Source organism: Peromyscus maniculatus, chromosome 14, assembly GCF_049852395.1.
Source record: "Peromyscus maniculatus bairdii isolate BWxNUB_F1_BW_parent chromosome 14, HU_Pman_BW_mat_3.1, whole genome shotgun sequence".
Lineage (NCBI taxonomy): Eukaryota > Metazoa > Chordata > Mammalia > Rodentia > Cricetidae > Peromyscus > Peromyscus maniculatus.
In genome coordinates this window covers 57148513-57174449 of record NC_134865.1, presented here as the reverse complement: position 1 = coordinate 57174449, position 25937 = coordinate 57148513, and the positions used below count along the sequence as shown (strand labels likewise).

The window sequence follows — 25937 nt, the reverse complement described above, 5'->3', positions numbered from 1 at the left end:
GCTGAGCGGCGGCGGGGCCGGGATGCGGGGCTCCCGGGACCGTGGCCGGCGCGCGGGGCGGTGGCGGGCGGGCGGGAGCTGTCCGCGGTGCTGAAGCAGCGGCGGCGACAGCGGCAGGGACGCGGGGCCGGGAGCAGGGAGCTCTCCTGGAAGCTCCACCGCGGCTGCCTGCGAGGCGGGGACGCCGTCGCTCGCCGGCCCATGCCCGGTCCCCGAGCCCCGCGAGGAGGCGGGACGGTCCGCAGCGCGACAGGTAAGGAGCCGTCTGGGGGCGCACCGGGAGCGCAGAGCTAGGCACCGGTTAGCTGGGAAGAGCTGGGGGAGCCCTCCCAGCGATGAAGCTCCAACCCCCTACAGGTCCTTGAGCTCCTTGAGAGCTCTGACCAGGTCTATCCCCACTCCTCACCTCCCTGCAGGGTGACGCCGCCGGGAGAGACTTGAGGGACCCGGACTGTGGTAGGCACCTGTGCACCTTGACCCTGTACCACCAGGCCTTGACCCCGACCTGAGACAGGGCTGAGACTCCTTGCCTACTGGTTGCAGGGACGCTGAGGGAGTCTCCGGGACTCCCTGGTACCCCAGTCTCCACCAAGATTCTATGACATTGGTAAAAAAAAATCTGAGTGGGATTCACTCAGCTCCTCTCTCCTACCCAAACCTGGTCACCAGGGGGACTGGAGAGGCCGTGATCTCGTCGCCCGTAGATTTCTTCGCCCTGGAAATAGCCTTTGGGACAAGGAAGTTGGGAGGGGGTGTCTATCTCCTCAGGACTGTTTAATCCATTTCTCTGAGGAACGAATTGGTGCCAGAAGGTACCTCAGCTTTATCCTGCGGCCCTCTTCCTCATGAAGGGGGCCGGTTTTGCTTGGTTCAGGGGATGAAGTAGGGAGCCTGCTGGGTCTGGTTTTCTATTATATGCCTGGATGCTGATGACCCTGGACAGAACCTCCATTTGGAGTTCTCTCTCTCCTTCTGGCAAGAGTGTGTTGAATGAGCTCATTCAGGCCTGCAAAGTGCTTCCAGTTCTTGAGTGCAGAGTTCTGTGAGTGGCAGAATGGACCGATGGAAATAAACTGCGTAGAGGAAGACTAGCTCACTGCTGTGGCTGACCACTGGCCTCATATTATTAGTTCATTGCCACCCTCCAACCTAGCTCAGGTTCCTACCATCAAGGGTAGAAAAAGCCCCGGTTGGCAGCTCCCGAAGGCTGGCCTCAGTTAGCCAAGCTTTTGAACCTCAGTCTCCTCGTTCCTACAGTGAGGATAAGAACTCTAGGCATCTGGCCCCCTCAGAACTGTCTTGAGATTCCCTGAAACAACGGAATTCTTCGGAGGCGCATCTCCCCACGGTGAGCTACTCTCCCTGTTCACATCCCCTAGTGAGGCCTGCAGACGACCATCTGGTCATCGTCATCTTCACCCCTGCTGCAGACTAGCCATGGCTCCTTCTGCCTGCAGCCTCCGAAGGGTCCCAGAAACAGTGAAGTCAAACTTAGAATCTTGAGGAAATAAAAGGACTTCCTGCCCCTTCCTCCATCGACACCTATAGGAGATAATATAGGACGAGAGTCTGACTCATGGTTTTTGTTTTTATATTTCCCCAGGAACCACAGATCTAGGGAAAACAGCTCCTTGAAGGCAAGGATTGTGTTGTTTTCATCTCCTTGCTTCCCGCCACACCCCTTCCCCCACAGCACCTGGAAGATAGTAAGGACTCAGTAATTGGGTGTAAAAACATAGGAATGAGCTGTGAAAATGTATCAGAGTCAAAGGGTTGGACTGGAAATCAGGGGCCAGGTGTCTGGTTCCAGGTCTGCCCCCCCGCCCCCCCGACTGTCTTGGGCAGGTGCCTTCCCTTCAGCTCTCCTATCCATGACAGGAAAGACTGGAAACAGCTGGATTGAAGGTTCTCGGGGGCCTGGTGCTCTATGGAGCTCTTTGAGGCTGTCCCAAGCACAAACCTCTTAGTTCTTCTTGGATACAGGGTACCACTTGCAGCGTCCTGGTGTGATAAGTTAAATTGCCTTTCTGTGATGAAGTGGGTTTTATGAATGAAGTGGAAGAACCTAGAGGAAGCAGAAAAGGCCACTTATACATTTGACATTCCCGTTTTTCCTCATTTCTCAAGGAAAGCCACAGTATATAGAGAGACAAGGTGGTAGGGACCTTAGCCTCCAAGCCAAGAGGCCAGAAACTACCCCACCCAGCAGTAGTGGGCCAGGGTCTTGGCCCTCTCTTCCCAGAGACCCTAGCTAGCTGGGATCTCCCTCCTAGGAAGACTGGAAGAGAAAACAGTTGGGAAAGATCCATCCCTGTAGAGAGGATTCTAGTTTATTAAAAAAAAAAAAAAGCCAAAACCCAAAATGAGCTGTTCTTACAATCATTTTCTCTCAACTGTGGCAGGCACAGCCAATGCTCAGAAAAACCTTAGCTAATTGGCACTCGGTAGAGCTGAGTAAGCCATGCCAGTGACCTCCCTGACTTCCCCTGAGTGCCCAGCCAGGGTGGGGGACCAGCCCCTCTTCCCCACGTCAGCACTTCCTGGCTCTCAGCTGTTGGTGCGGCCCTGGCAAAAATCAGCTCTCTGGAGTTAATGGACAGTCACTAACCCCCATCACAGAGCGACAGTGGCAGCACAATGCCCACAAGAAGGGGGCTTTTCGTTCCCACGGGATTGGCTTGCGGGGGAACTGGCCCTGCCCCTAGGCAGAGGGGAACACCGGGGCCCTCCACCTGCAGGTGTGCGGGTGTCCACACCTACCCCAGGGTCACCAGGGCTCCGGGTTTTTCTAGCTATCCAGGCAGATAATACCTTGTTTCTTCCAGCCAGGGAAAGCTGTCTCTCACCCAATTCCTGTGTTCCCTTCCGCTCCCTCCTTGCTGATGCTCCCACTCTGGCCCTTCTGCGGGCCCCCAGAGGGAAGAAGGGAGTCAGCAATGGTATATTTCTGTGTGTGTGAGATCTTAGTTATTTAGGATGGGGGTGAGGAGAGCTGGGGAGGAGGAAGAATAAATCAAACATGGTTGTTAAGAAATCAGGTATACAGGGCTGGAGAGATAGCTCAGTGGTTAAAAGCGCTGCCTGGTCTTCCAGAGGACTCCAGTTCAATTCCCAGCAACCATGCGAGTCACAACTGCTTCTAATTCCAGTTCTAGGGGACCTGAGGCACACACATACATGCAGGCAAAACATATACACATTAAATAAAAAGAACACTATGTTTTAAATAAAAGAAATAAGGTATACAGAGTGAAATCAGGCGGCCCACACCTGTAATCTTAGCATTTTGAGGACGAAGGCAGGAGGGTCAGAAACTTGAGGCCAGTCTGGGCTACACAGTGAATTCCAGGCCAGTCTGGGCTACACAGTGAATTCCAGGCCAGTCTGGGCTACATAACAAGACTCTGTCTCAAGGAGGAAAAAAGAAAAGCGTGTGTGTGTGTGTGTGTGTGTGTGTGTGTGTGTGTGTGTGTGTGCGCGCGCAAGAGAAGCTGAGACACTGACACACATGCAAGTCTCATCTCTGTGACTTTCAAAAATGGCAGAGTCAGAGAATGTCTGCAGACACGCACATTATTAATCACCTTCCAATCCAAAGGCCAATTCATCTCTGGGTACTGGAAAGGTGAGATAGAATCAGAAAGGCACAGACTTTGTTCAGGGAAGTAGTAACATCCTAATTCATAAAACTTGCATTTTCCTAGCATTCATTCTCTCTCAAACGCTCAGTTGGCATTCTACATGGCGATCCCCGCCATGGCAAGCTGGGAGCAATAAAGACTGGACCATGTTCCTGTTCTTTCTATGGACCATGTTCTGTTCTTTCTATGTCTCCTCTTTATTTTCCCTTTCTCCTTTACTGCCTCCCTCATCCCAGACCCCTACCTCCACCCCGCAGCCAACCAAGCAGGGAGTGAGACATTAAGGGTGTTATAATCTGTCATTAGACATGCACTTGTTTCTAAGAGGTTTGGACGTGAAGAGACGGGTTGTTTCGTCAAGAATGAAGATTTGATTTCCACCTGAAAACGGACTCGTTGTCAGAGCAGAGCCCTATCCAGCCTTCCCAGGGATTTCTTCCCATTTCAGCTGCAAGGTGGGGTGTGCTTTGAGGGAAGAACAGTCTTGCCCATAGGAGCCCAGAATGTTAGATTGATTCTCCCTGGAAGACAACAGCAGAAGACACTTCCCACCGAAGAAGATAAAAGCACCCCAGCTGGTTCATTTGCTCTTCTTCCGTCCTCTCCTTCCCTGTCCCTTCCTCGCCTCCCTTCTCTCTCTCTACAAGTCCTTGGATGGGTCTTGAACCTCTCTAGCCCAGACCACTACCCAGGGCTTCCATTTCATACATCAGATAACAGGCAGAATCCTATCCTTGTGTCCCAAGGTACTTCCAAACTGGGCTCACCCACCTTCTCCCCACCCACTTTCTCCAGCTTAGGACAGAGTAGGTCTTCCCAGTCCAAATAGTCCCTTGCTTTTATCTCAGAAAACACTTTCTTCTTCTGCATCTTTATTTCTTAATTGAGTTTTTAGTGATCAGATCTCGACGCTCCTATGGCAGCCTGGTACTTCTTCAGATATTTTTCTCCTCTCGTTCTCTGTCTTTCTCAAAGTCCTGTTATGCGTGCATCAGACCTGACACTCACCTTCCACATCCTGACCTTCTTATATACGTGCCATGTTTTTGTCTTTTCATTCTGTCTTGGCAGAATTCCATTAACATTTTCTTTTCTTTTCTTACCATTTTAAAATCACACATCTTGCTATCTGAATAAGCCTCTGTGTGTGCATGGGTGTGGTATGCCTGTACATGCAAGTGTGTTAGGGCGTGCACAAAAGCCTGTGGAGGCTAGAAGGCCAGACGTTGATGACTTGACGTCAGGTGCCATCCTGTTTATCTTCACGTTATTTGTGAGGCAAGCTATCTCACTGAACCTGGTGCTGAGCGGCTAGGCTAGGCTGCCTGGCCGTGAGCTCTTGGGATCTGTCTGTCTATACTTTAGCATTGGGGCTACAGACACTAGGCCCTATTCTTTATGTGGGGGGAAGGGACCTGAACTCAGGTCCTGATGCAAATAGAGCAAGCTCTTCACTGAGCTCTCTCTCCAGGCCCTAAGGCTGAAAACAAAATGGAAGTGTTCTGTGTGCCCAGGCTGCCTTTTGAACAGAGGTGATCCCATAGCTTTTCTGACTCAGTTGTTCACATCGCTCTTTACCTGAAGTTATTCTGGACTCTCGCCTCCCCCCCCATCTCTCTTCTGGTTAACCACAGCTCTTACCTATGTCCCCTCACAACTACCCCTCCTCAGACAGGACTTCCTCTCCATCCATTCTGCTGAGTCACATCTGCGCCCCGCCCTCTCCCCCCCCCCTTTCTCATTAACATGTTCTGGGGTTCCGTGTGTGTTTCCTTATCATTTCCTGTCTGGAGCTTTGGAGGCCCTCTCTTCCAGACCTTTATAGAAGGTGTGATGGGTTATTATGAACTTTCATCCCACTGTGTTGTGAAATATAGGAAGTTATTCCCCCTTACTTGACTGCGTTTGGTTCCCATTATCCATCTCACCCCAGCCACACATCCCAGCTTCTAATAACCACACTAACTCTACATTCAGATGGACCATTTTTAAGCTTCCATATATGAGATAGAGCATGCAATATTTGGTTTTCTGATCTTTCTTTTCTGGCTTATTTTATTTAACACAATTATAGGCGTGACCCACCACACCCAGCTATAAAACATATTCTCTTTATGTATTATTGTTGGTTGATTTCATATCTTATTTATTTTTTGCTAAAACCACCTTTTCTCTAGACAAGGTCCCACTATGTAGGTCTGTCTGGCCTAGAACTTGCTATGTATTTGGGGCTGACCTTGAACTCACAGAGATTCATCTGCCTCTGGCTCTCTATTGTTGGACTTAAAGGTATACATTGCATCCAGCCCAATAGTTTCAGTCTGCTCCCCTCCAAGGTTTATTTTTTTATTTCTGTGTCTGTATGTGCAGATGCCAACAGAGGCCTGAAGAGGGTGTCAGTTCCCCTGGAGCTGGAGTTCCAGAAAGTCATGAGGCTTTTGTGAGCCGTCTGTTGTGGGCACTGGGAACCCAACTCCAGTCCTCTGGAAGAGCAGCGAGTGTTCTTTACCCACTGAGCCCTCTCTCCAGCCCACACTAATCATCTCTCAACAGGGCTCCTAGCCTGCACTCTGACCCGGCTCCCCCCACTCCTTCCTTTCTCCTCTCCGCTGCCTTCCAGAGCTCTCTAAAACACAGGCCAGGCCATGGTGTGCCCTGGTATACCCGTGTTTGGCTCCTCACTACCAGCCTGTAGGTGTGGGAGGCCTTCTCACCTCCCCTGTTACTCCATCAGCCACACCTGCTGGCTTCCCCTCCCTCCCGCCATCCCTGTTTGTTTGCTTCCTCTGTGAGAAAGGAACTGCCCTCATTGTCTCATCCAAGTGACTCCCATCAACCTGGGAGACTCGCTGCCCACGTCGTTGTCACCCTCTATGACAGCTTTCCCTGTTCCCACCATCTCAGGACAGCAGTCCTGAGCTGCACAGCATCCTCCATTCCGTGTGAACCTTGTGTCTGTTAGTCTGTTCTGTACAGCCCTCTTCATAGCAGGTGCTACTCCCTGTCTGTTTTTGGATCCCGAGAAACGACCCGAAGTGGCTGCCCAAGACGTGTTTGTTGTGCAGAGCTGAGCGTGTCTCCAGCAGGGGCATGCCCTCCATCCCAGATCCTAGGAAGTATTTTCTTTTAATTTTCAGTTCTGCCTGCATGTATGTGTGTGCATCACTTGTGTGCCTGGTACCCACGGAGGCCGGAAGAAGGCAATGGATCCCCTGGAACTGGAGTTACAGACTGTTGTGAGCTGCCATGTGGGTACTGGGACCTGAACCTGGGCCCCCCAGAAGGGCATCCAGTTCTCTGTCTCTCTCTCTCTGTCTCTGTCTGTCTGTCTGTCTGTGTGCATGTGGGGTGTGTGTGTGTGTATGTGTGTGTGTCTGTCTGTCTGTCTGTTTATTTTTTTGAGGATTTCTCTGTGTAGCCCTGGCTATCCTGAAACTAACTCTGTAGACCAGGCTAGCCTTGAACTCAGACATTTGCCAGACTCTGCCTCCTGAGTGCTGGGACTAAAGGCATCCACCACCATGCTCAGCTGCATCTAGTTGTTTTAATCACTGAGATATTTCTATGGTCCTGGAAAGTCTTTTCTTGCCAGGAAGCCTCCGCTACACAGGACAGCTAGCACATTCTGTCATTCATTCACAAGGTTATCTATTGAGTGCCTACTATATACCAAGCAAGGGGCTATGTGGATGAGCAAGACACACAGTCCCCACCCCTCTGGAGCTCACAATCTGGTAAGGGAGAAAGACACTAATCAAGGAATCACACATATATAAATAGCGACTGTGATAAGCACTTTGAGAGGAAGAGCGTGGAGCAGTGGAGTGCAGATAACCAGGGAACCAAAATCTAAACTGAGGATGTAGGGACAGCTTCCCCAAGGAAGTGGCCTTTAAGCTGTGAGCTAAAGCATGTGAGGGGCGCTTCCCAGAAACATGGCTGTGAAGTGGAGGAAAGACGGGAACAGGAGCTGAAAGGCATTAAAGGCACCGAGAGGGATGTCCTTGATATCTGTTGTTGCCTAAACCACCCCAAAAACACAGTGGCTTAAACAGCAGACACCTCACCATACTCGTGACTTTGCAGGGTCAGACGCTCAGGTACTAGCTGTGTGCTCATCCACCCCGTGTGGTACTGACAGAGCTCACCTGGCGACAGATGGGCAGGCACAGAGAGCCCGGGACGGCTTCGTTCACGCGGCTGGCATCTCACTGATGACTGGGAGGATGGCCTTGGGTTCAATCTCCTGGAGCCCCTGCTCAGGTCACACACGGCCTCTCTGCCCAATTACTAGAGGACTGCTCAAGGTTCCAAGAGAGTATACCAGTGAGCAAAATGAAGGGGAAAGACACGCAGCCATCGATAACCTAGTCGTGAAACCCAGGCGGGCGCCCTACGAACAAAACCACATCCGCAGCCCCTTGATTTGATTGCTTCTTAAGTTTTTACGATATTTTTTTAAATTTTTATTTATTCTATTTTATTTTATTTATTTATTTTTATTTTATTATTATTATTATTATTTTTTTTTTTTTTGGTTTTTCGAGACAGGGGTTTCTCTGTGTAGCTTTGCGCCTTTCCTGGAACTCACTTGGTAGCCCAGGCTGGCCTCAAACTTACAGAGATCCGCCTGGCTCTGCCTCCCGAGTGCTGGGATTAAAGGCGTGCGCCACCACCGCCCGGCAAGTTTTTAAGATATTAATTGTATTGGGGGTGGGAGGCAAAGATGCCCTTGCCATAGCTCATGTGTGTGTGTGGGGGGGGGGTCCAGACAACAACCTTTAGGAGTTGTTCTTCTCCTACCAAGTGGGTCCCGGGAACTGAACGGAGTTTATCAGACTTGGCAGCGATTGTCTTTACCCACTGAGCCATCTTGCCATCCCCCAGCTTCGCTTTCAAGCGGAGGAGACCACAGTTTAAGAACTGTTAGGAGCAGGTGTGGTGGCGCATCCTTACATTCCCAGTACTCAGGAGGCGGCAGCCCAAGGCGGTTAAGGCCAGCTTCAGCTACACAGTGAGGTTACGGTCAGCTTGGACCATGGGAGAGAGACCCTCAAGACACAGACCGCCACCACAACAGAAGGCTGTTGTGAAGGGAGAGGGGCTGGCGGGGACAGTCGTGATGGCGGTGGCCAATTGTGCTAAGCGCTGAGCTGAAACAAACGAAAAGCTGTGTTCGATTTTCCATGACTCAGCCCACCTTGCCCTTGTCCCCACGCCTGGCTTTCGTCCCTCTCTGCCAGCTGCAGCTAGTGACAGACAAGCTCAGTTAGTGGCTCTCTTGCTCACAGGCCAAAAATCATCAACCCAGCCTAAACCTTGTACCAACCGCTACCAAAGTCACAGTGGTCACAGTTGGCCACACGGTTTATGTGTTACTGTCTGGAAGATGGTGTGGTTGGTGCCTACTAAGATCTAACCTTATCCCTGGATTGTAATCACTTAAATTTAATCTTCTGCCTGACGAGGAAGTCCTGGCTTTGATCTCTCGGCTTAAAGTGTCTCTTGGCTGGGCAGTGGTGGATCTCTGTGGGTTCGAGGCCAGCCTGGTCTACAAAGCAAATTCCAGGGGAACCAAGGCATTTCTCCTGTTGCCCTGAGAGGTGCTTGATAGTTCAGGACTCTCACAGTGGCTCTGTACTTATTGGAATCCAGGCCTCCTAAGGCTATCCACCCTGGGCTGCCAAGTCACCCAAATCTCTTCTTTCTTTCTTTCTTTCTTTCTTTCTTTCTTTCTTTCTTTCTTTCTTTCTTTCTTTCTTTCTTTCTTCCTTCCTTCCTTCCTTCCTTCCTTCCTTCCTTCCTTCCTTTCTTTCTTTCTTTCTTTCGTTTTCAAGACAGGGTTTCTCTGTATATCCCTGGCTGTCCTGAATCTCACTTTGTAGATCAGGCTGGCCTTGAACTCAGAGATCCGCCTGCCTCTGGCTCCAAATGCTGGGACTAAAGGCGTGCTCCACCACCGCCTGGCTCCTCATCTTTTCTTTAAAGCTCCCATTTCTTCTCTTCATGGAGGACTCTGGTTTTAACCCATCCAAAACCAATTCCCCCTCCACTCTTATTTTCCCCCCTCCCAGGGGACCTGCCTGATAAGTATGTCCAGGAGTACCCAGGCTTTGGACTAGATCAAACCTGAATTCAAATGCAGACCTGGTCACTCGGTCAGCTGTTCCTTAGCCTTTCTGGGTTTCCGTTTTCTTGTATGAAACATGGGGAGCAATGACAATCAGCGTTGTTACTTTTTGTTTTGTTTGTAGAGTCTTTCGATGTAGCCCAGGCTGGCGCTATACTCAAGAGTCTCTTGCCTCAGCCTTTTGAGTGTGGGAAGTACAGGTATGCATTACCACATCTGGCTCTGCTGTAAGGTTTTAAGATAAAGTTCATAGAGCTGGCCCTGGTGGCACTTGGCAGGTAAAGGCAGGAGGATTGCAAGCTCCGTGCCAGCTTTGGCAACATATCCAAACCTGTCTCAAAAACAAACAGGGGGCTGGGAGGTAATTAGTGGGTAAAGCTCTTGCTGCCCAAGTGAGGACCTGAGTTCAAATCTCGGGAACCCAGAACTGTTACGTAGCCCTGGATGTTGTGCTGCATGTCTATAACCCCGGGATTCCGACAGGGCCGTGGGAGGTAGACGCAGGAGAGTCATGGGAAACTCCAGGTCAGCTAGTGTGATGCACACAACAGGAAACAACAAAATGACTCTGTTATGAACCGGGTGAAACTGGCACTCAAGTTCCACATGTCCTCACATATACATGGACACACATACACACACCAAAAAAATAAATAAATAAAATAAAGGTTTAAAAACAACAAAATTAAGTACACAGAACACCTGCTCAGGTTAAGATAAGTCAACTCTAGCTGTCACCAGGTTACAGGGTTCTGATAAAGGTTGGCCCCAACCTGACGGCATGGCGCAGTTCCTAATCACACTGTCCTTTAGGGCACCTCTCCTAAGAAGTCATCATGTGACTAAGCAAGCCTCCTGCAGGCCACAGCCCTGCGGTGGCAGATTCTAGAGAACTTGATCACACACACACACACACACACCGCACCCACGTATCTCTTCTTAGTGGTTAAATGAACATACTCTGGCCAGACAGATTTAGCAGGTTCTGCCACTCTCCAGCTGTGTGATCTGAGAAAACCTACTAACCTCTCTGGGCCCCAGTTTCCCTATGTATAAGATAGTAAAATGAGTTGATGTATTTGAAGCTCTTGGCAAGGGTTTAGAACTCATGCTGGGGTTTCAAGCATACACCACCACACTTACGTTGTCATTTTTTTAATAATGCATTTGCTCCTTTTAATTTAAAAATTATATTTGCATATTCTATTCTATTCTATTACATTATATTATATTGTATTATGTTATATTCATATAACTGCCCCTAAGTCAAGATAGAAAACTGTCACTCCGAAAAGTCCTTGGGCCCCTCCGGATGTCCTCCCCCTGCCTCCCAGCCCTTAGCAACCATTGATCCTGCTCCCTACAGTGTTGGCCTTTCCTAGAATTTTGGGTATTCGGGGATGGAGGGGTAGGTAAAGTCTCATGTAGCCCAGGCTGGCCTTAAGCTCAATTTGTAGCTGAAGATGCCCGAAAATTCCTGATTCTCCTACTTACTTCTCCCAAGTGCTGGGATTGCAGGTATTTCCCACCTCACCCAGCTGGACTTTCATCTAAACGGACTAAAGCATGGCTGTCTTTGTTATTGTGTGAACAGTTTTGTTCTATTGCAGTCAGTGTGGTTACTGATATAGGATATAGTTGGACAGAAGCCTAATCTTATTTGTTTGTTTGTTTGTTTGTTTGTTTATTGGGGCAAGCTCTCTAGACCAGGCAGGCTTCAAACTCTCTCTGTAGCCAAGGATGTCCCTGGGCTTCTGATCTTCCTGTCCCCAGATCCTAATTACTAGTGTTACAGGTGTGTGCCACTATGCCCAGAAGATTGAGGCAGGAGGATAGAAAGTTCAGGGGTAGCCTAGGGAACTCACGATCCAAAAAAAAAAAAAAAAGAGTGCCAGATGGTGATGGTACACACTATTAATCTCAGCACTGGGGAGGCAGAGGCAGGCAGATCTCTGAGTCTACAGGGTAAGTTTCAGGACAGCCAAGGCTACACAAAGAAACCCTGTCTCAAAATTAAAAAAAAAAAAATACAGGGCTGGGGATGTAGCTCAGTGGTAGAGTACTTGCCTAATATGCTTAAGGTTCAAGTTCCAAATACATGGAAAAAAAAAAAGTTAGGGCTAAGGCTGTAGCTTACATGACAGAGTATTTGCCTAGCAAGCACAAGCCCCTGAGTTTGATTCCCAGCACCCCATAAACTGGCCACACCCCATCCTAGAACCATAATTAACAGAGGCAGAATACTCCGTCTCACACTGTGAAGGCTGAGAACCACTGCCCAAGGACCCCTGTTGCCCAGACAGACAGCCATGCCTTGGGCAGGTGGTCACCAGCATCCAGTGAGGGGTGGCCGATTCCAAGCTTGGCCTCAGCCCTGGTGAGGGCTGATCTGGTTCTGGTTTGCTCCTATTTCTGGGGTGTTTTCCTATGGAGTTGCCAGTTGAAAATGTGGGGAGTCCACTGAGGCCCCTTCTTGGACATACCCTGAGGCTACTGTGAGCAGCTAGCAATGCACAGGCCCTTCACGCATCAGGAAGGGCCCCAAAGTGAAGCTCAGGCTCTCTTCTCTGGGGCGCCCTTCTCCCCCGCCCCCGCCCCCCGGGATCTTGGTATTGAGACCCTTTGAATCCTGGAACTGTTGGGGACTCTTCAAGGCCTTCTTGCCCCTCCACCCCAGCTTTCCTAGCTATTGTTGGCAGTTTAATGTGACACTCACAGGCTGTCACAGCTGGAAGAGAAAGCCCTCGCCGACACCACCCCTTATTGTTATGTGCTCCCATCAGAATTATAGAGTCAAAATGAGCACTCAGAGCTGTTTGGTTCCTGGCACGTGGTTAAAAAGCTCAGTAAGTGTGAGTTATTGTTCTTCTCCGAGGAGAATTCTTCCAGGGAGCGGCGGCGGCTGGGCTGAGTTGTTAGTCAGCCCCTCCTAACTCTCCGTACATTTTCTGGGTAAGGACGTCTACGGTTGCTCTGTGTGATCACAGGAGGCTGTAATTGGACTCTGGGGGATCCCTGGATGGTTTCCTGTCCTCGGTCTGTGCATGCAAAGCCTCAACCTCAGGGCTCAGCTAGTCCTCATTCAGGAGACAACCCCAAGGGTTTGGCGTTCTCAGAGACACCTTCTCCCCAACTCTTCTTTTGCAGATTCAGACTCACAACTCCACTTACGTCATTTATAGGGACTTCAGAGATCCCAGGCCTTCTTGAGCCTGTCCTCTGGAGCAGAGCACACATGTTCGCACATGCACGCACTTGCATGTGCATGCACACGCACACACTCATATGTGCAGGCACACAAGCAACCATACCAGAGTCAAGGAGGCACACACAGCCCATGTAAGACCAGGTAGCTGCGATGGCCACTGATCTATCACTGCTTTGGTCTCCCACCCTGAGGAACAAGAACCTCGGGAGGCAGATCTAAAAATCAGGCCCAAAGGCCCAGCCAGGCCACTGGCACAGAAGACTTAGTGACCCACGATCCTTTCTCCCAATCAGGACTCAGAGTAGGGTCCCTGGGATGAGGCCATGAACTCTGTTATTGACCTTGTAGTTGAGGGGTGAGGGTAGAGGCATAGATAAAGATCTGTGACTCTTGGCTACAACCACCCACCAGGGACTTTTTTTTTTTTTTTTTCAAAAGTTGAAGTACACATAGATAGGAACATGGACAGGGAAAGGCTTTAATGTTACACTCAGCCACCAAACACAGCAAGAGCGCATAACTTTCAATGGATTTTCGGCCATCTGGCTAGGAAGAAATCTAAGCCCTTAATTATTTTTGTTTTGATTTAAAAGGAGTTTTTAAAAGTATATGCTCATTGTAAATAAATGAATGAATGAATGAATGAATGAATGAACGAATGTGGGAAACAGAAAAAAGAGGGCATGAAGAAGAAGGTGAAAGCTCCCGGACCTCCACCCCAGCTAATCGCTGTTGACATTTTGGCAGAGTGGAGACGGCTGCACGCACCGATTGCTTTTCTTCCTCCTCATTGGAACGGCAATGAGCATTTTCCCAAGTCATTATTCTTTGTGAGCCTTTCTGTTCGGAGGCCTTGTACCACTGGATCGGGTGCCATCATTTACTGAACTTGTTTCCAGTTCTTGGACAGTCAAACGACTTCTCGCTTTCCCACTGTATAGGAACCACACATCTTTGTGCGTGAAGGGTCGCAAAGCCTTGCTTGTGGGGGTGCGGGGGGTGGGGGTGGGGGGCTGGGAGGAAACCCCTCAGAGCACAAGGAAGGAGAAAGTCCAGACAAGGCTGGATGTGACCCGGACTGCAGAGACTCAGCTGGTGTCTGAACTAGAGAGGCTGACCGGAACAGGGACCGAGCTGGGGTCACTTGCCCCTGCCTGCTTTGGACTTTACAAATGCCCCTATGGTTTCCAGGCATCTCTGTATCTCTTTTGAAGGGGGCGGGGGCGGGGCATGAAAGGGAAGGGCAGAGACTTGCCAAGGCCTCCCGGTGAGGTAGAGGTTAGGGCAGGGGTGACTTTGATACATGTAGCTGTTCTAAATGCCCTGGGGCTGCCCACTCCTCCTCAAGGCCCCTGCACACCTCAGCTTCACGGAGAGTGACAGCACTACTTTTGGCTGGGACACCCTGGAGGCCCTAGACCCAGAGGCTATCCATTAAGACCATCTAGAGGAGAGACCCAGGGTCCTCTGGGAGCTATGTCCTTGGTTCCCAGAGAAATGGGTAGGCCTACGGCAGGAACCAGGGTGGTACAGATGGAGCTGGGAAGTCTGAGTTAACTTCAAGGCTCTGCTGCCTACCTATCCAAAAGAGACCTTGCCTTTCCCTCACCTCACTGGACCTGCCCACTGGGCAACGGCAGGGAATCATGATGGTATCCTTCACTGGGCTCTGAAGTGTGCTCATTCCTCCTCTATTTTGACAGAGTGTTCAAAGAGGGGCTCCCTCCTGGGGCTCCATGGCACTATAGAATCATAAAATGTTAGTACCACGGTTGCCCTCTGTGGTCACTTCCTCCAAACCCCTCAGGGAAACTGAGAGGCCAGAAGAGGCCCATAGACCAGGAATGAGCTCCCAGGGAGGAAGGATGAGGTCCTGCCTTTGTGATCCGAACCTGCCTCCCAGCCCAAGCATCACACCCCATCACTACACTAGGAAACTTCTGTCACAGCTGGGTGGCAGCCACATGGAAATCACAGGAGAGTGACATGTAAGCAGGGCCCCGAGGCACGTGGCAGCCCTGCAGCCCTGGTGCTCCCTCCTCATTGGGAGGTGGACTGTTGGGCCACACATCCCTGTCAGTTGCACTCTGTGATCCTTCATAAGGCATTCCTCCAGCTTCAGGTCCAAGGCAGCCACTCTCAGGGACTCAGCACCATGGCAACCTCTCCTCCTTCCTTCATCCTCATGCAGACATCAGCCCATGTCCTCCCCATGGGTGAGTCAGCCAGGGTAACCTAGCATCCTTTGGACATGCCCTCAGTGCCCTGCTCCTGTCCTGATGCCCCTCCGTTCCAGGTACTCCCTCTCTGTCTGCCACCCAGGCACTGTTCCTGGAGCCATGCTGCCTCAGGTTACTCCGGAACCATCTTCCTAGAATCCATCCATGCCCCTTGGGGGCAGAAGCAGAAATGACCCTTTCCCAGGCACTGACTTCGAATGTTTGATGGGGCGGGAACGGGGCATGGGATCCAGTAACCTCAGCCCTGGGAACAGAAATCTCTCCCGACACTTCCCTTCTATCGTTAGCAGAGCGGCATCTGGGAGATCAGAAATGGCCCTAGTGGGTGAGGATGAGTTCTGCAGTCCAGAAATAAGGATTGCAGCCTCCTAGGCTCAGTGGTTAAGGGCATTTGCTGTTCTTCCAGAGAACCCAAGGTTAGTTCCCAGCATCCACATGGTGACTCACAGCCATCCATAACTCCAGTTCCGGTGGATCTGACACACTCTTGATCTCTGTGGCCACCAGGCATGCATATGTTATACATGTGTATACATATCATGTTACACATGTGTATACATATCATACACGTAAAATAAATAAGTAAAAAAAATTTTTTAAAGAACAACAGCCTCTCTTCATGTATCATCTACCTGTCACCTCAGCCACCTCTTTGGATCCTCAAGACAGATCTTCATGGGATAGATCATTTGCTTTTTGCTTTGGTTTTTTGTTTTTCAAGACAGGGTTTCTCTGTGTAGCCTTGGCTGTCCTAGAACTCACTTTGCAGACCAGGCTGGCCTCGAACTCACTGAGATCCACCTGCCTCTGCCTCCCAAGTACTGGGACTAAAGGCGTGTGCCACCACCAGCATTATCTGGCCTTTATGGATGATGAAACTCGGGATCATGAAGTTAACCGGAGTTATCAAAGCCAAATCTGCAGACCAAAATCCAGGGCAAGTTACACCCAAACCACCCCGTAACTGAGTCAATCTCATGTAGTCCAGGGTGGCTTTGAACTCACAGAGATCCAGACAGATCTCTGCCTCCCGAGTGCTAGGATTATAGGTGTGTGCCACCACTGTCTGGCCTCTATGTTTTTAATCTAGGGGCTTGTTCTGTTCTCTGATCATCAGGCAAATTTATTAGGGTACACAATATATCACCACATGTGTGCACTTGCAGCTGGGTGTACAGATGCAGGCTTCAGTACCCATAGGTGCCTTAGGTCTTGCAGGAAGTTTCCAAGCTCACAGTTTACCTTGAGGGCAGATTAGCCTGACGTGCACTTCTTAAAACTACATTTGGGGGCGGGGGTGGGGTGTGTGTGGAGGGGTGGGCAAGTTCCCTCCCCTGGCAAAAGCTGTAACCACAAATGCAGCCCCTGTGCCAAGCTGAGCACAGACCTGCCTGACTAAAGAATAAGCCCTCCTTCAGCCAGCCCCCAGTGCCATCGGCCACCAAGACTGGTAACGTCCCCTGTCCCCATCTCTCCAACTCTACCCCTGAGTTCCCAGCATCTCTGTAGTCCAGGCAGACCTTGCACTTGGCAGTCCTCCTGCCTCAGCCTCCCACTAACTGGGATTACAGGCCTGTATCTTCGGGGAGTTCCAAGGATCCTCAGTTTACCTGAAGACACAGTAAACTCCACCCACCAACAAGCCAGGAGTGTTTGTGCACACCCCGCAAGTGGGGGGTTGAGGCAGGGAGATTTTAAGGCCAGTTTCAGCTACATAGTGAGTTTCTAATTATTTGATTGTTTGGGGGTGGACTTTATTGTCGACTTGTTTTGTCTAGAGACAATGTCTCACTATGTAGCCTAGACTGGCCTCACACCTGAGCACTGGGTTTATAGGTTTAAGTCACTATGCCTGGATTACATAGTAAATTTGAAGTTAACCTGGGCAATGTAATAAAACCCAGCCTTAAAAATAAATAAATGAAGCTGGGTGGTGGTGGCACATGCTTTTAGTCCCAGCCCTTGGGAGGCAGAGGCAGGCGGATCTCAATGAGTTCAAGGCCAGCCTGGTCTACAGAGTGAGTTCCAGGACAGCCAGGGCAACACAGAGAAACCCTGTCTTAAAAAACAAACATACAAATAAATAAATGGGTAGCAGCATGGAGTGGGAGGGAGCTGAATAGATGACTCCATGGTTAAAAGCACTTGCTCTTATAGAGGACCAGGGCTCAGTTCCCAGCACACATGTCCAGTGACTCACAGTTATCTGTAATTCCAGCTCCAGGTGATCCAGAACCTTCTTTAGCCTCCTCAAGGGTTTGTGTGTTTGCACACACATATACATACACATAAGTAAAAGACAGTAAATATTAATCTTAAATATTTAAAGCTGGGCATGGTGGCTCATGCCTTTGATCCAGCACTCAGGAGGCAGAGACAGGCGGATACCTGAGTTTGAAGCCAGCCTGGTCTACTGAACCAGTTCCAGGACAACCAGGGCTACACAGAGAAACCCTGTCTCTAAATAAATAAATAAATAAATATTTACTTATTTAATATATACAAAGCATCGTAATGCTTTCACAGTTGGACTAGACCCTGTCCAATGCAGCCTGCATGAGAAGCATAGAAAACACTTAGTACCAAATCTCACCCATCATCCCCCTTGATGTCTGCAGTCCCGTAGACCTCGGCAGGGCTACACATTTGGCCCTCAGCCCTCTGCCTGCACCCTGAGCCACATCAGCCCTCTCCCAGGCCCTCATCCCTGCCGTCCTTTGTCCAGCCACAGGACCTCCGCAGATACTCCTCCCTCTGTGTGAAATATGCTTTCTGGTGCTGCGACAATATACCCAATCGATTTAAGAGGAATAAAGGCCTGTTTTGACTCCTTCAGGGGTTCCAGCCTAAGATCTACAGGCCCTGACGCTTTGCGCGTGCGCAAAGAGCTTAAAGTGGAGAGAGCTGTTTCCCTTATAGAGGTCAGGAGCCTGAGTGGGCCCAAGGGACCAGCATCCCCGCCATCCACTTCGAGGCCACACCCCCATGACCTACAATCTCCCACTAGGCCCCGCCTCTTAAAGGTTTCCGCAATCTTCACATACACCAAAAGACTACTAAGCCTTTAACATAACCTTCCTAATGCTGCAACCCTTTAATATTGCTCCTCATATTGTAGTGAACCCCCCGATCATAAAATTTACTTCGTTGTTACTGTAATTTTGCTACTGTTATGAACTGTCATGTGGATATCTTGATATGCGACCCTGTGAGGGGGTTGTGACCCACAGGTTGAGAAACTCTGCTTTAATACCTCGGTCTTTGGTGGGGGGGGATGCATTCAGATCCAGGCTACAGCAGCATTCCCCTCACCTTGTACACTGGCTTCTCCACGTCTCAACACAAAAATTTTCCCCATCGGTTCTGCCCATCGCAGTGAAGTCTGTGTGCCGCCGTGTGCTGTCCTTCTTTGGGGTAGACAAGTTGTTTTATAGTCGTCTTCTGCGCCCGGACGAGACTCCTGAAGACCGGCAGACACACTTCTCCCTTTCGCCCTGACTTTTGCCTCTCTCGCCGCTGTATTTTCAGCACCCGCTCCAGAGCCTGGCATATAGCTAGTACTGATTAATCACGTGCCAAGTAAGGAAATGAGTGAATCGTCTTTCGGAAGTGAGGACCACTACCATCCCCACTTCACAGACAGAGAAACTGGGGCTCTGAGCAACAGCTAGCTCAAGGTCCCACCTGTGAAAAGGGCAAAGCCGGGCTTGGGGCCAACTTGGGACCCAAATGTTCACAGGTTTAACCACCCCAGGCCACGTATCCAGTGGCCTGGCCTCCATGACTACCTGTCTTTCTCTCCTGACAGGTTCTGTGAGGACTGAGTGGTGGACTGAGACTCCCCGCCCTGGCAACTGCAGGCAGAACCATGGAGAGCCTGAGTGAACTACAGAACCCTCTGCTGCCAAGGAGCCCCACCCACCTCCACAGTCCCTACCCCTACACGGAGCCCCCAGCCAGCTGGTCCTGCCAAGAGAAGCTTTATTCCTACCTCCTAGGAGGTGCTGGTCCCTCTCGTACCCATCAGCTCCTAGACCCGGGGTCCCTACAGCTGGCCGTGGAGGCTTGGTATCGACCCAGCTGCCTCCTGGGGAAGGACAAGGTCAAAGAGCCCAAAGCAGGCAGCTGTGAGACCAGCTTCACCGAGGCCAGGGAGCCCCCAGTGGGGCCCACAGAACAGGGCTCAGAACCTGGTAAAACTGAGGAGGATGTCACCATCCACACTGTGTCCTATGGAGTTCAAGAGGAGCTGCAGGGCCAGGAGGACAGCCAGGAGGAGGAGGTAAGTAACGTGGTTTTGTTTGTTTGGTTTGGTTTGTGTGTGTGTGTGTGTGTGTGTGTGTGTGTGTGTAGATTCTAAACTGGTCGTGATAACATGCCTTTAATCCCAACACTCAGGAGGTAGAGGCAGGAAGGTGAGGCATTTGGTGTCAACTTGGTCTATATAAAGTTCAAAGACACCCTGTACTACACAGTAAGACCCTGTCTCAAAAAAGAAAGCACACTTATCTTGGGAGGTGGAGATAGAAAGATCGGGAGTTCAAGGTCAGCTCTGGCTACCTGGTGAATTCAAGGCTAGCCTGGGCTACATGATACGCTATTGAAGAAGGAGGAGGAAGACACTCACTTGAGTTAACTATTTATCAACCCAAGTGATAAATAGCAACCATTGTAAATAGTGACTATTAATCACTTGGAAATAATGTGATTATTTTGGTGGCTGATTATGTTTCCTCTCTGCCTCTCTCCCACAAAGTATGTGGCTTTATAACCTGATTTTCCGATATCGCCCCGTGTAATTTAATATGTTCTACAAGGTGATTTGTAAAGTGACAGGGTCTTTCACTGTGAGCCCTTCGGTCATTTGTTAACTCGATCACCTGGTCTTTGGGCACTGAGAACGCCTCTCAGAATCTTCCATCTTCACCAGTCTCTCTCCTGTGATGAACATCTCTAGATTCAGAGGCTTGCATTCTTCCGTGGTGAGAAGTTCCTAAAAGTACCATTCACCAGGTCACATGACATGGTGTGACAAGACCAGCCTTGTCTCAACTCTCAAAACTCAGCAGAGTTTGGTCTATATCTGCCCCCTGGATAATGCCTATTCTGTTGTTACATAAAACAAAACAAACAAACAAACAAAAAAACCCTACATTATTTATCTATCTATTTCTTTTCTTTTTTTAATTTGAGACAGGGTTTCTCTGTGTAGTTTTGGTGCCTGTCCTGGATCTTGATCTGTAGCCCAGGCTGGCCTTGAACTCACAGAGATCCAGCTCTACCTCCCGAGTGCTGGGATTAAAGGCGTGCGCCACCACCGCCTGGCTCTAGCTATTTCTTTACTGGCTGTATGGTCACAGGATAGGTGTGGGAGTCAAATGATAACTTATGGGAGTCAATGATCTCCTTCCACCTCCGGGTCCCGGGGATTAGCGGCTGGCAAAAGAACCGTGTGTTTTTAACTCTTCTCAGTCTGGCAGGGTTTGCCAGACCCTGGCTTTTGCTACCAAACCCCACTCTCTCGCAGAGTGATGCGACCTCGACAGAGAGCGAAAGTGAAGACACCTTCCTCACCCTGCCTCCCAGGGACCACTTGGGGCTCACTCTCTTCTCCATGCTGTGCTGCTTCTGGCCGCTGGGTATCGCTGCCTTCTACTTCTCCCAGGGGGTAAGTGCACAGGGGGCCTGGGGGGGGGGGCCTCTCTGGCCGGCCACTGTCTCAGCTGGAGGACTTGACGCTCCCCTGCACGATGGGAAGGACCTGGTGGACTGGGCTGTTTTGTTGGGTCTGAGGATGCTGCCTTATGTCAACCTTTTGTCTCCCTAGACCAGCAAGGCCATCTCCAAAGGGGACTTCCGCCTGGCCAGCACCACCTCCCGCCGGGCCCTCTTCCTGGCCACCCTCTCCATCGCTGTGGGGGCCGGTCTCTATGTGGCTGTGGTGGTGGCTCTGGCTGCTTACATGTCCCAGAATGGCCATGGCTAGTGGGCAGTAGGATCCTCATCCTGGCGCTCCCGGCCCGCCTGAGGAAGGTATAAAGCTTGGAACTGTGTACTCTATGGAGAGCCTTGACCCCGAGGTGAACCTGCGCATGTGGAGGGGAGGCCTCCCGTTCTGCAGCCTACACAGCCCTCTTGCCCACTCTTCCCTGTCCCAGAGCAGGCCTGGTATGGATGGGAAGCAGGAGAGGCAGGGTTGTCCAACAGGCCTCGCCCAGCCGAGGCTGCCCACTCCCTACCGGGCCTCGGTCCCACAGGCAGCTCAGTTCTCCCCCTTCCTTGCCAGTTTCCCCAGAGAGAAAAAGCAGGAGCTTCCGGGGAGGAAAAGGAGTACCCGAGAAACAAAGGACGTGGCCAGTTTTTTCAGCCCGTGGGGCTCTCCCCGTACGCACCATGAGCAGCTACCCCACGCCCCATGATGCCCAAGATCCACCAATCAGGAAAGACCTCCATGGGCCCCAGCCATCCCTTGCTCTTTCTGACTCCAGGTACTCCCTTGTTAGTGTGGAAGATACTCAGCGGCCTCTCCCAGGGTGGAGATGGCGCTGGTGAGCTCTGTGGTAAGAGCAGCTTGCTGGGGCTTTTCTGCTCCACACAAAAGGCAAGTGCAGTGCCAGAGAGGACGCAGGCCTGGAATACCGCAGGACCACGTGGCCCCCTCCCTCCGCCCCTGTTCTTCACTCTCCCATCCTTTCTGGGCTCTGCTGGGAGGACCCTGAGACGGTTCCCCACAGCAGGGGAGACTGAGAAGGGTGTTGTTACTCCCTAGCGATTGAGGAGTGCAGGGTCCCGGATCCAGGCTTACGGGGCATGGTGAGAAGGGACTCTGGGAGGTGGGAAATGCAGATGGAGGAGGGACATGGACAGATGTGGACGGTAGAGCAGTCAGCAGTGCCCCGGGAGGAGGTGTCCCCGGAGCCAAGTCCAGGAGGACCGCCAGAATCCACCCAAGGGATTTGCTCCTGTGTAACTCTCCATGCTGGTGGGCAAGGGTGTGTAAGAGCCTCCCATGGAGGTGCCCAGGCTGATAGGGTTCTGCCTGGATTATCCAGTCTGGAGCAATTTTTGTGCAGCCATTTCTAAACCCTCCATCAACCTAAGCAGGAAGGCCAAGCCTTTCTCTCCACCCGTGATGTTTTCCTATCTTTGGACGATGGGGTAATGGTGGTAACGGCCCCTGAGCACCCTCACCGATAATTGCCCCTCAGGACTGCTTTCAAGCCCCTCCACCCCAAGGCAATGACAGTTTCAGAGACCTCCAGAGCAAAGGACGCGGAAGAGCGGGAAGGCAGGCCCACGGGGATTCAGCCTGCAGGACTCTTGTGCACGATTTGGGGAACCTGGCCATTTCCACGCTCTGGTCCCACCACTCACCCTCCTTGGTTCCCACACGCTCCCCTTGGTTCTCCACGCTCCACCCCCTGCACTGACGGTTTTAATGTCCCCGGACGGTCTTTATTTATCCTGACAATAAACTTTTCTGTAATACCCGGTGCCATCTGGGCTGCTTGCTGTGCTGTGCTTGTATCCCATGCTCCTCCAGGGCTGACCTCCATCACCCCATGTCCGTCGTTCTGGATCTCCATATGGGCCTCAAGAAAAGGGGCCAGAGGCCAATGCTGCCCTCAGATGGCTCGGCCTGGGGTACCCGGGAGGTAGGTTGATGGACTGCATTTGACTTATGCAAGGCGAGGTGAGATAAGACGCAGGCCTGCAAAAAAAAAAAAAAAAAAAAAAGCTCTCTTATCTGTAAGAGCATTGGGGGGTCGGGAAGGGAGAGGGGAACCAGTGTGACTGTGCTCTAGACAGCTGCCTGGAACTACCAAGGGTAGAAACAGGGTACAGCATGCCAATGGTCCCATCCCCCTGCTATCCATTTTTGGCTCCCCCACATCTCCCGTCCCCAGAGCTGCTCCTGGGAAATGTGGAGAGGAAGTCATCTGCGCCTCAGGTTCTAGCCTCGGCACCAAATCCCCAGCATCCTCTCAGTCCTGGGCCCCTAGCAAAGGAGCTAGCCTGGCATCAAAGTCACTGTGTCTAGAAGGTCCTGGGGGAAGTGTGTTGTGCATGCCCCACACCCTATGGACGTCCATATATAAGACTCAGCTCTGTGTATCTGTACACACAACCATGTGTACTGCGTGAGCTAGAGACCTTAGAAGAGAAATTAGCATATAGGGTGTGTTTGTGGAGGAGAGGTAGGTAGCTGGTCTGGGAATAGCGAGAGGCCAGGCTGCCATGCAGTCCACGATGACCATCTGGACCAACCCGGAGTCGAGCTAGGGTGCTCTTCAGGGTTGACACAAGATAGGGCAACGAGCCACGTCTTGCTGCTTTCTCATCTGTCAGTCCCGCTAAGGCCAGCCACTAAGGGAGCCACCTGAAGGTCCCTGGGGTGTCACACCACCGTACCCACACACTAAGCACATGTGCCAGCATCTCCCCCCCCATCCCTCTGCCCTCTCTGTGTACTGTGACTCGGTGACAGATGGCCAGAGGCAGGTCCAGCTCCAAGTACTGGAGAGATGATGCTGTCTTCACTCAATGCCTGATGGGAGTGGGTGGATAAGTAGCTTTGATGTCTTGCCCCTTGGATGGGAGGTGAGACATATTGCCCCCTGGCTCCCAGGGGTCCCCAATGGGACCTCTTCGGCTTCTCACTGCAGCAGTTCATTGGTAGCTTGGTCCTCATGGGCTACCTTCCTCCCTCTCCTTCCTATTGCTCTATTGCACCGCCTGAAACGACTCCCCATTGGGTGTTTCTCAGGGTCAGCGTTGAAGGAACCCAAACCCAGACACACACCTGCACATTCATATACATATGTCTGTGCACCATATGTGCACACATTTGCGTATACACGCACCTACACACAGGACCAGCTGTGCAGCGTGCAGACCGCACACGGCACATGATCGCTCCAGAGGCGAGGATGGAGCGATGAAGACTCTCTTCCATTTCTGCTCACCCTGAGGTATCACTCCTTCTCTCGGCTGGCACAAGGTCCCAGTCCTAACCAGGCAGTCTGCCTCACAGCCCAGACAGCGCTCACTTCCTTCCCAGTCTTCCAGTATGCTGTTCTAGGCCTTGAGAAGAAGGAAAAGGAACCATGTGACTTCCTATGTCCTCCCTCCCTCCCTCCCTCCTCCTTTCCTTCCTCTCTTCCCTTCTTTCTCAAGATGGAATCTCAACATGTCTCTCAGGCTGCCTCATATAGGCACACACCCCCCTTACCTAGTTTGATTTACTATTTTCAAGCCTAGTCTCTGGTTCCCACCACACAGACATCCTCTTCACGTCCTTTTCACTTCCATCCCTTACCCTCCGATACAAATTTAGGCTCTACCAAAGATAGTGGGATGAGAGGCAGGGCCCCGGGGGCTTCCCTCTCCCCCTGCTAGGAAGGGCCTGTGCTGTGGAGCCTGGGCTTGTCCCAGAGTCCTCGGAGCACAGGCAATCACACTCCCCTGTTCCCGATGAGACCTGCCTGCCTCTGGCATGCCTGGGGCACTTCTGTCCACCCGCTTCCCTGTTCTGCCTGGGCCTCCTGCCCTAGGCTCCGGGCTGTCTGTTCCTCCCCTTCAGGCTGGTTCCTCTGGCTGGCAGAGAGACTGGGGGCTGGGGGGGGGAGGGGAGGGAGGCTGGGGCTGGGGCAGTCCCCTGGGTAAAGGTGCCTGTGATGAGCCGCGGTGCCAGCACATCTGTGCAAATATTACCAATTATTTTCCTCACTATAAACCCCCAGCAGGAAGGCAGAGAAGCAACCAACCCAAACTGTTTAAAATAGAAACTGAAATTGCTGCACGGGGAAGTCGGGGAGGGGGGGGAGCTGGCAGTGTAGGGGCCCCCCCACACCAAGAATCCAAGGTCCCCCCTCACCAGCTGCCCTTAAGTTGCACCTGTTCCTGCTGCCCCTCCACCTTCGAATTCCATCTCGAGGTTTTCTGGGGGGCCAGGAAGGAAGAAGACAAGAAAAGTCCTCGCTTAGCAGATGAGGTCTCTGGCAGAGGGGGAGAGCCGTGCTGGGAAGGAAGGAGAAAAGACTGAATAAAGACACAATGAGGATCCCCGGGCTAAGGCCACCTGGCCTGTGGTTGGCAGCTGCTGGGCAACCTCCTGCCCTAAGTAGGCCACAGAGCCAAGGGTTCTGTGTGGGAAGGAGGGAGAGGGGAAGTGCCTTTTCATTGCACCCCAGCCCGGGTGAGAAAGCCATTCTCCCCAGGCCCCCAGAACAGGCAGGAGGGTGGGGGGTCTGGGCCAAGTAAGACCAGCACCTGTCCTCACTCTAAGAGAAGGCATTTTTCTGATGACTAGAAACCAGGTCCCAGGGCCCCAGCGGTCTTCTCTAACCTACCCTCCCCACAAGCATGCTGATGGACACCAAGTCTTCATGGAGTCACACACACTGTCAAAACGGTGACATACCAGTTCCATACCAGTTAATAAGTGGGCTCTTCCCTGGCTTCAGGCCCAGGGCCCCAGATCTTCCCCTACCCTAGAGCTCAAGAGTTAGCAGGCCGGACAGTAGCCCCTTCCCCAAATGTATACATAGGTCCATGTCTGAGCTGCCCTGATGGTTAAACATCTACCTGTCCCTGGCCATGAAGGCGCCATTGGTCTGTCTGTATGCTCACAGCCTCTCCCCTCCTTAAAGCAGCTCCCTCAGGAGGGAGTCGTAGGAAACCCGCCGTCTTCACATACCACGTATTCTTGCAGCTTT

At 51.5% G+C, this 25937-nt stretch overlaps 1 protein-coding gene across 2 annotated transcripts; it reads left to right on the top strand.

Moving 5' to 3' along the window:
• On the top strand, nt 1-22712 carry Syndig1l (synapse differentiation inducing 1 like). 2 transcript variants are annotated; one of them, XM_042260928.2, is made up of 5 exons: nt 1-253; nt 19028-19501; nt 20747-20887; nt 21047-21252; nt 21506-22712. In XM_042260928.2, exons 2-4 carry the CDS (start codon nt 19088-19090, stop codon nt 21203-21205), a joined length of 714 nt encoding a protein of 237 aa, XP_042116862.1. In that variant the 5' UTR covers nt 1-253; nt 19028-19087; the 3' UTR covers nt 21206-21252; nt 21506-22712. The 2 variants fall into 2 exon arrangements, with proteins under 2 accessions (XP_042116862.1, XP_006982911.1); XM_006982849.4 differs by having other exon boundaries at nt 15-253; nt 21047-22712.
• Nucleotides 22713-25937: the final 3225 nt, after the last annotated feature.

Excerpts from the sequence above, each read along its gene's own strand:
- Syndig1l (XM_042260928.2), top strand. The coding sequence starts at position 19,088 with ATGGAGAGCCTGAGTGAACTACAGAACCCTCTGCTGCCAAGGAGCCCC. Across the intron at positions 19,502-20,746 it reads AGGACAGCCAGGAGGAGGAG|AGTGATGCGACCTCGACAGA; the intron begins GTAAGTAACGTG and ends ACTCTCTCGCAG. Across the intron at positions 20,888-21,046 it reads CCTTCTACTTCTCCCAGGGG|ACCAGCAAGGCCATCTCCAA; the intron begins GTAAGTGCACAG and ends TTGTCTCCCTAG.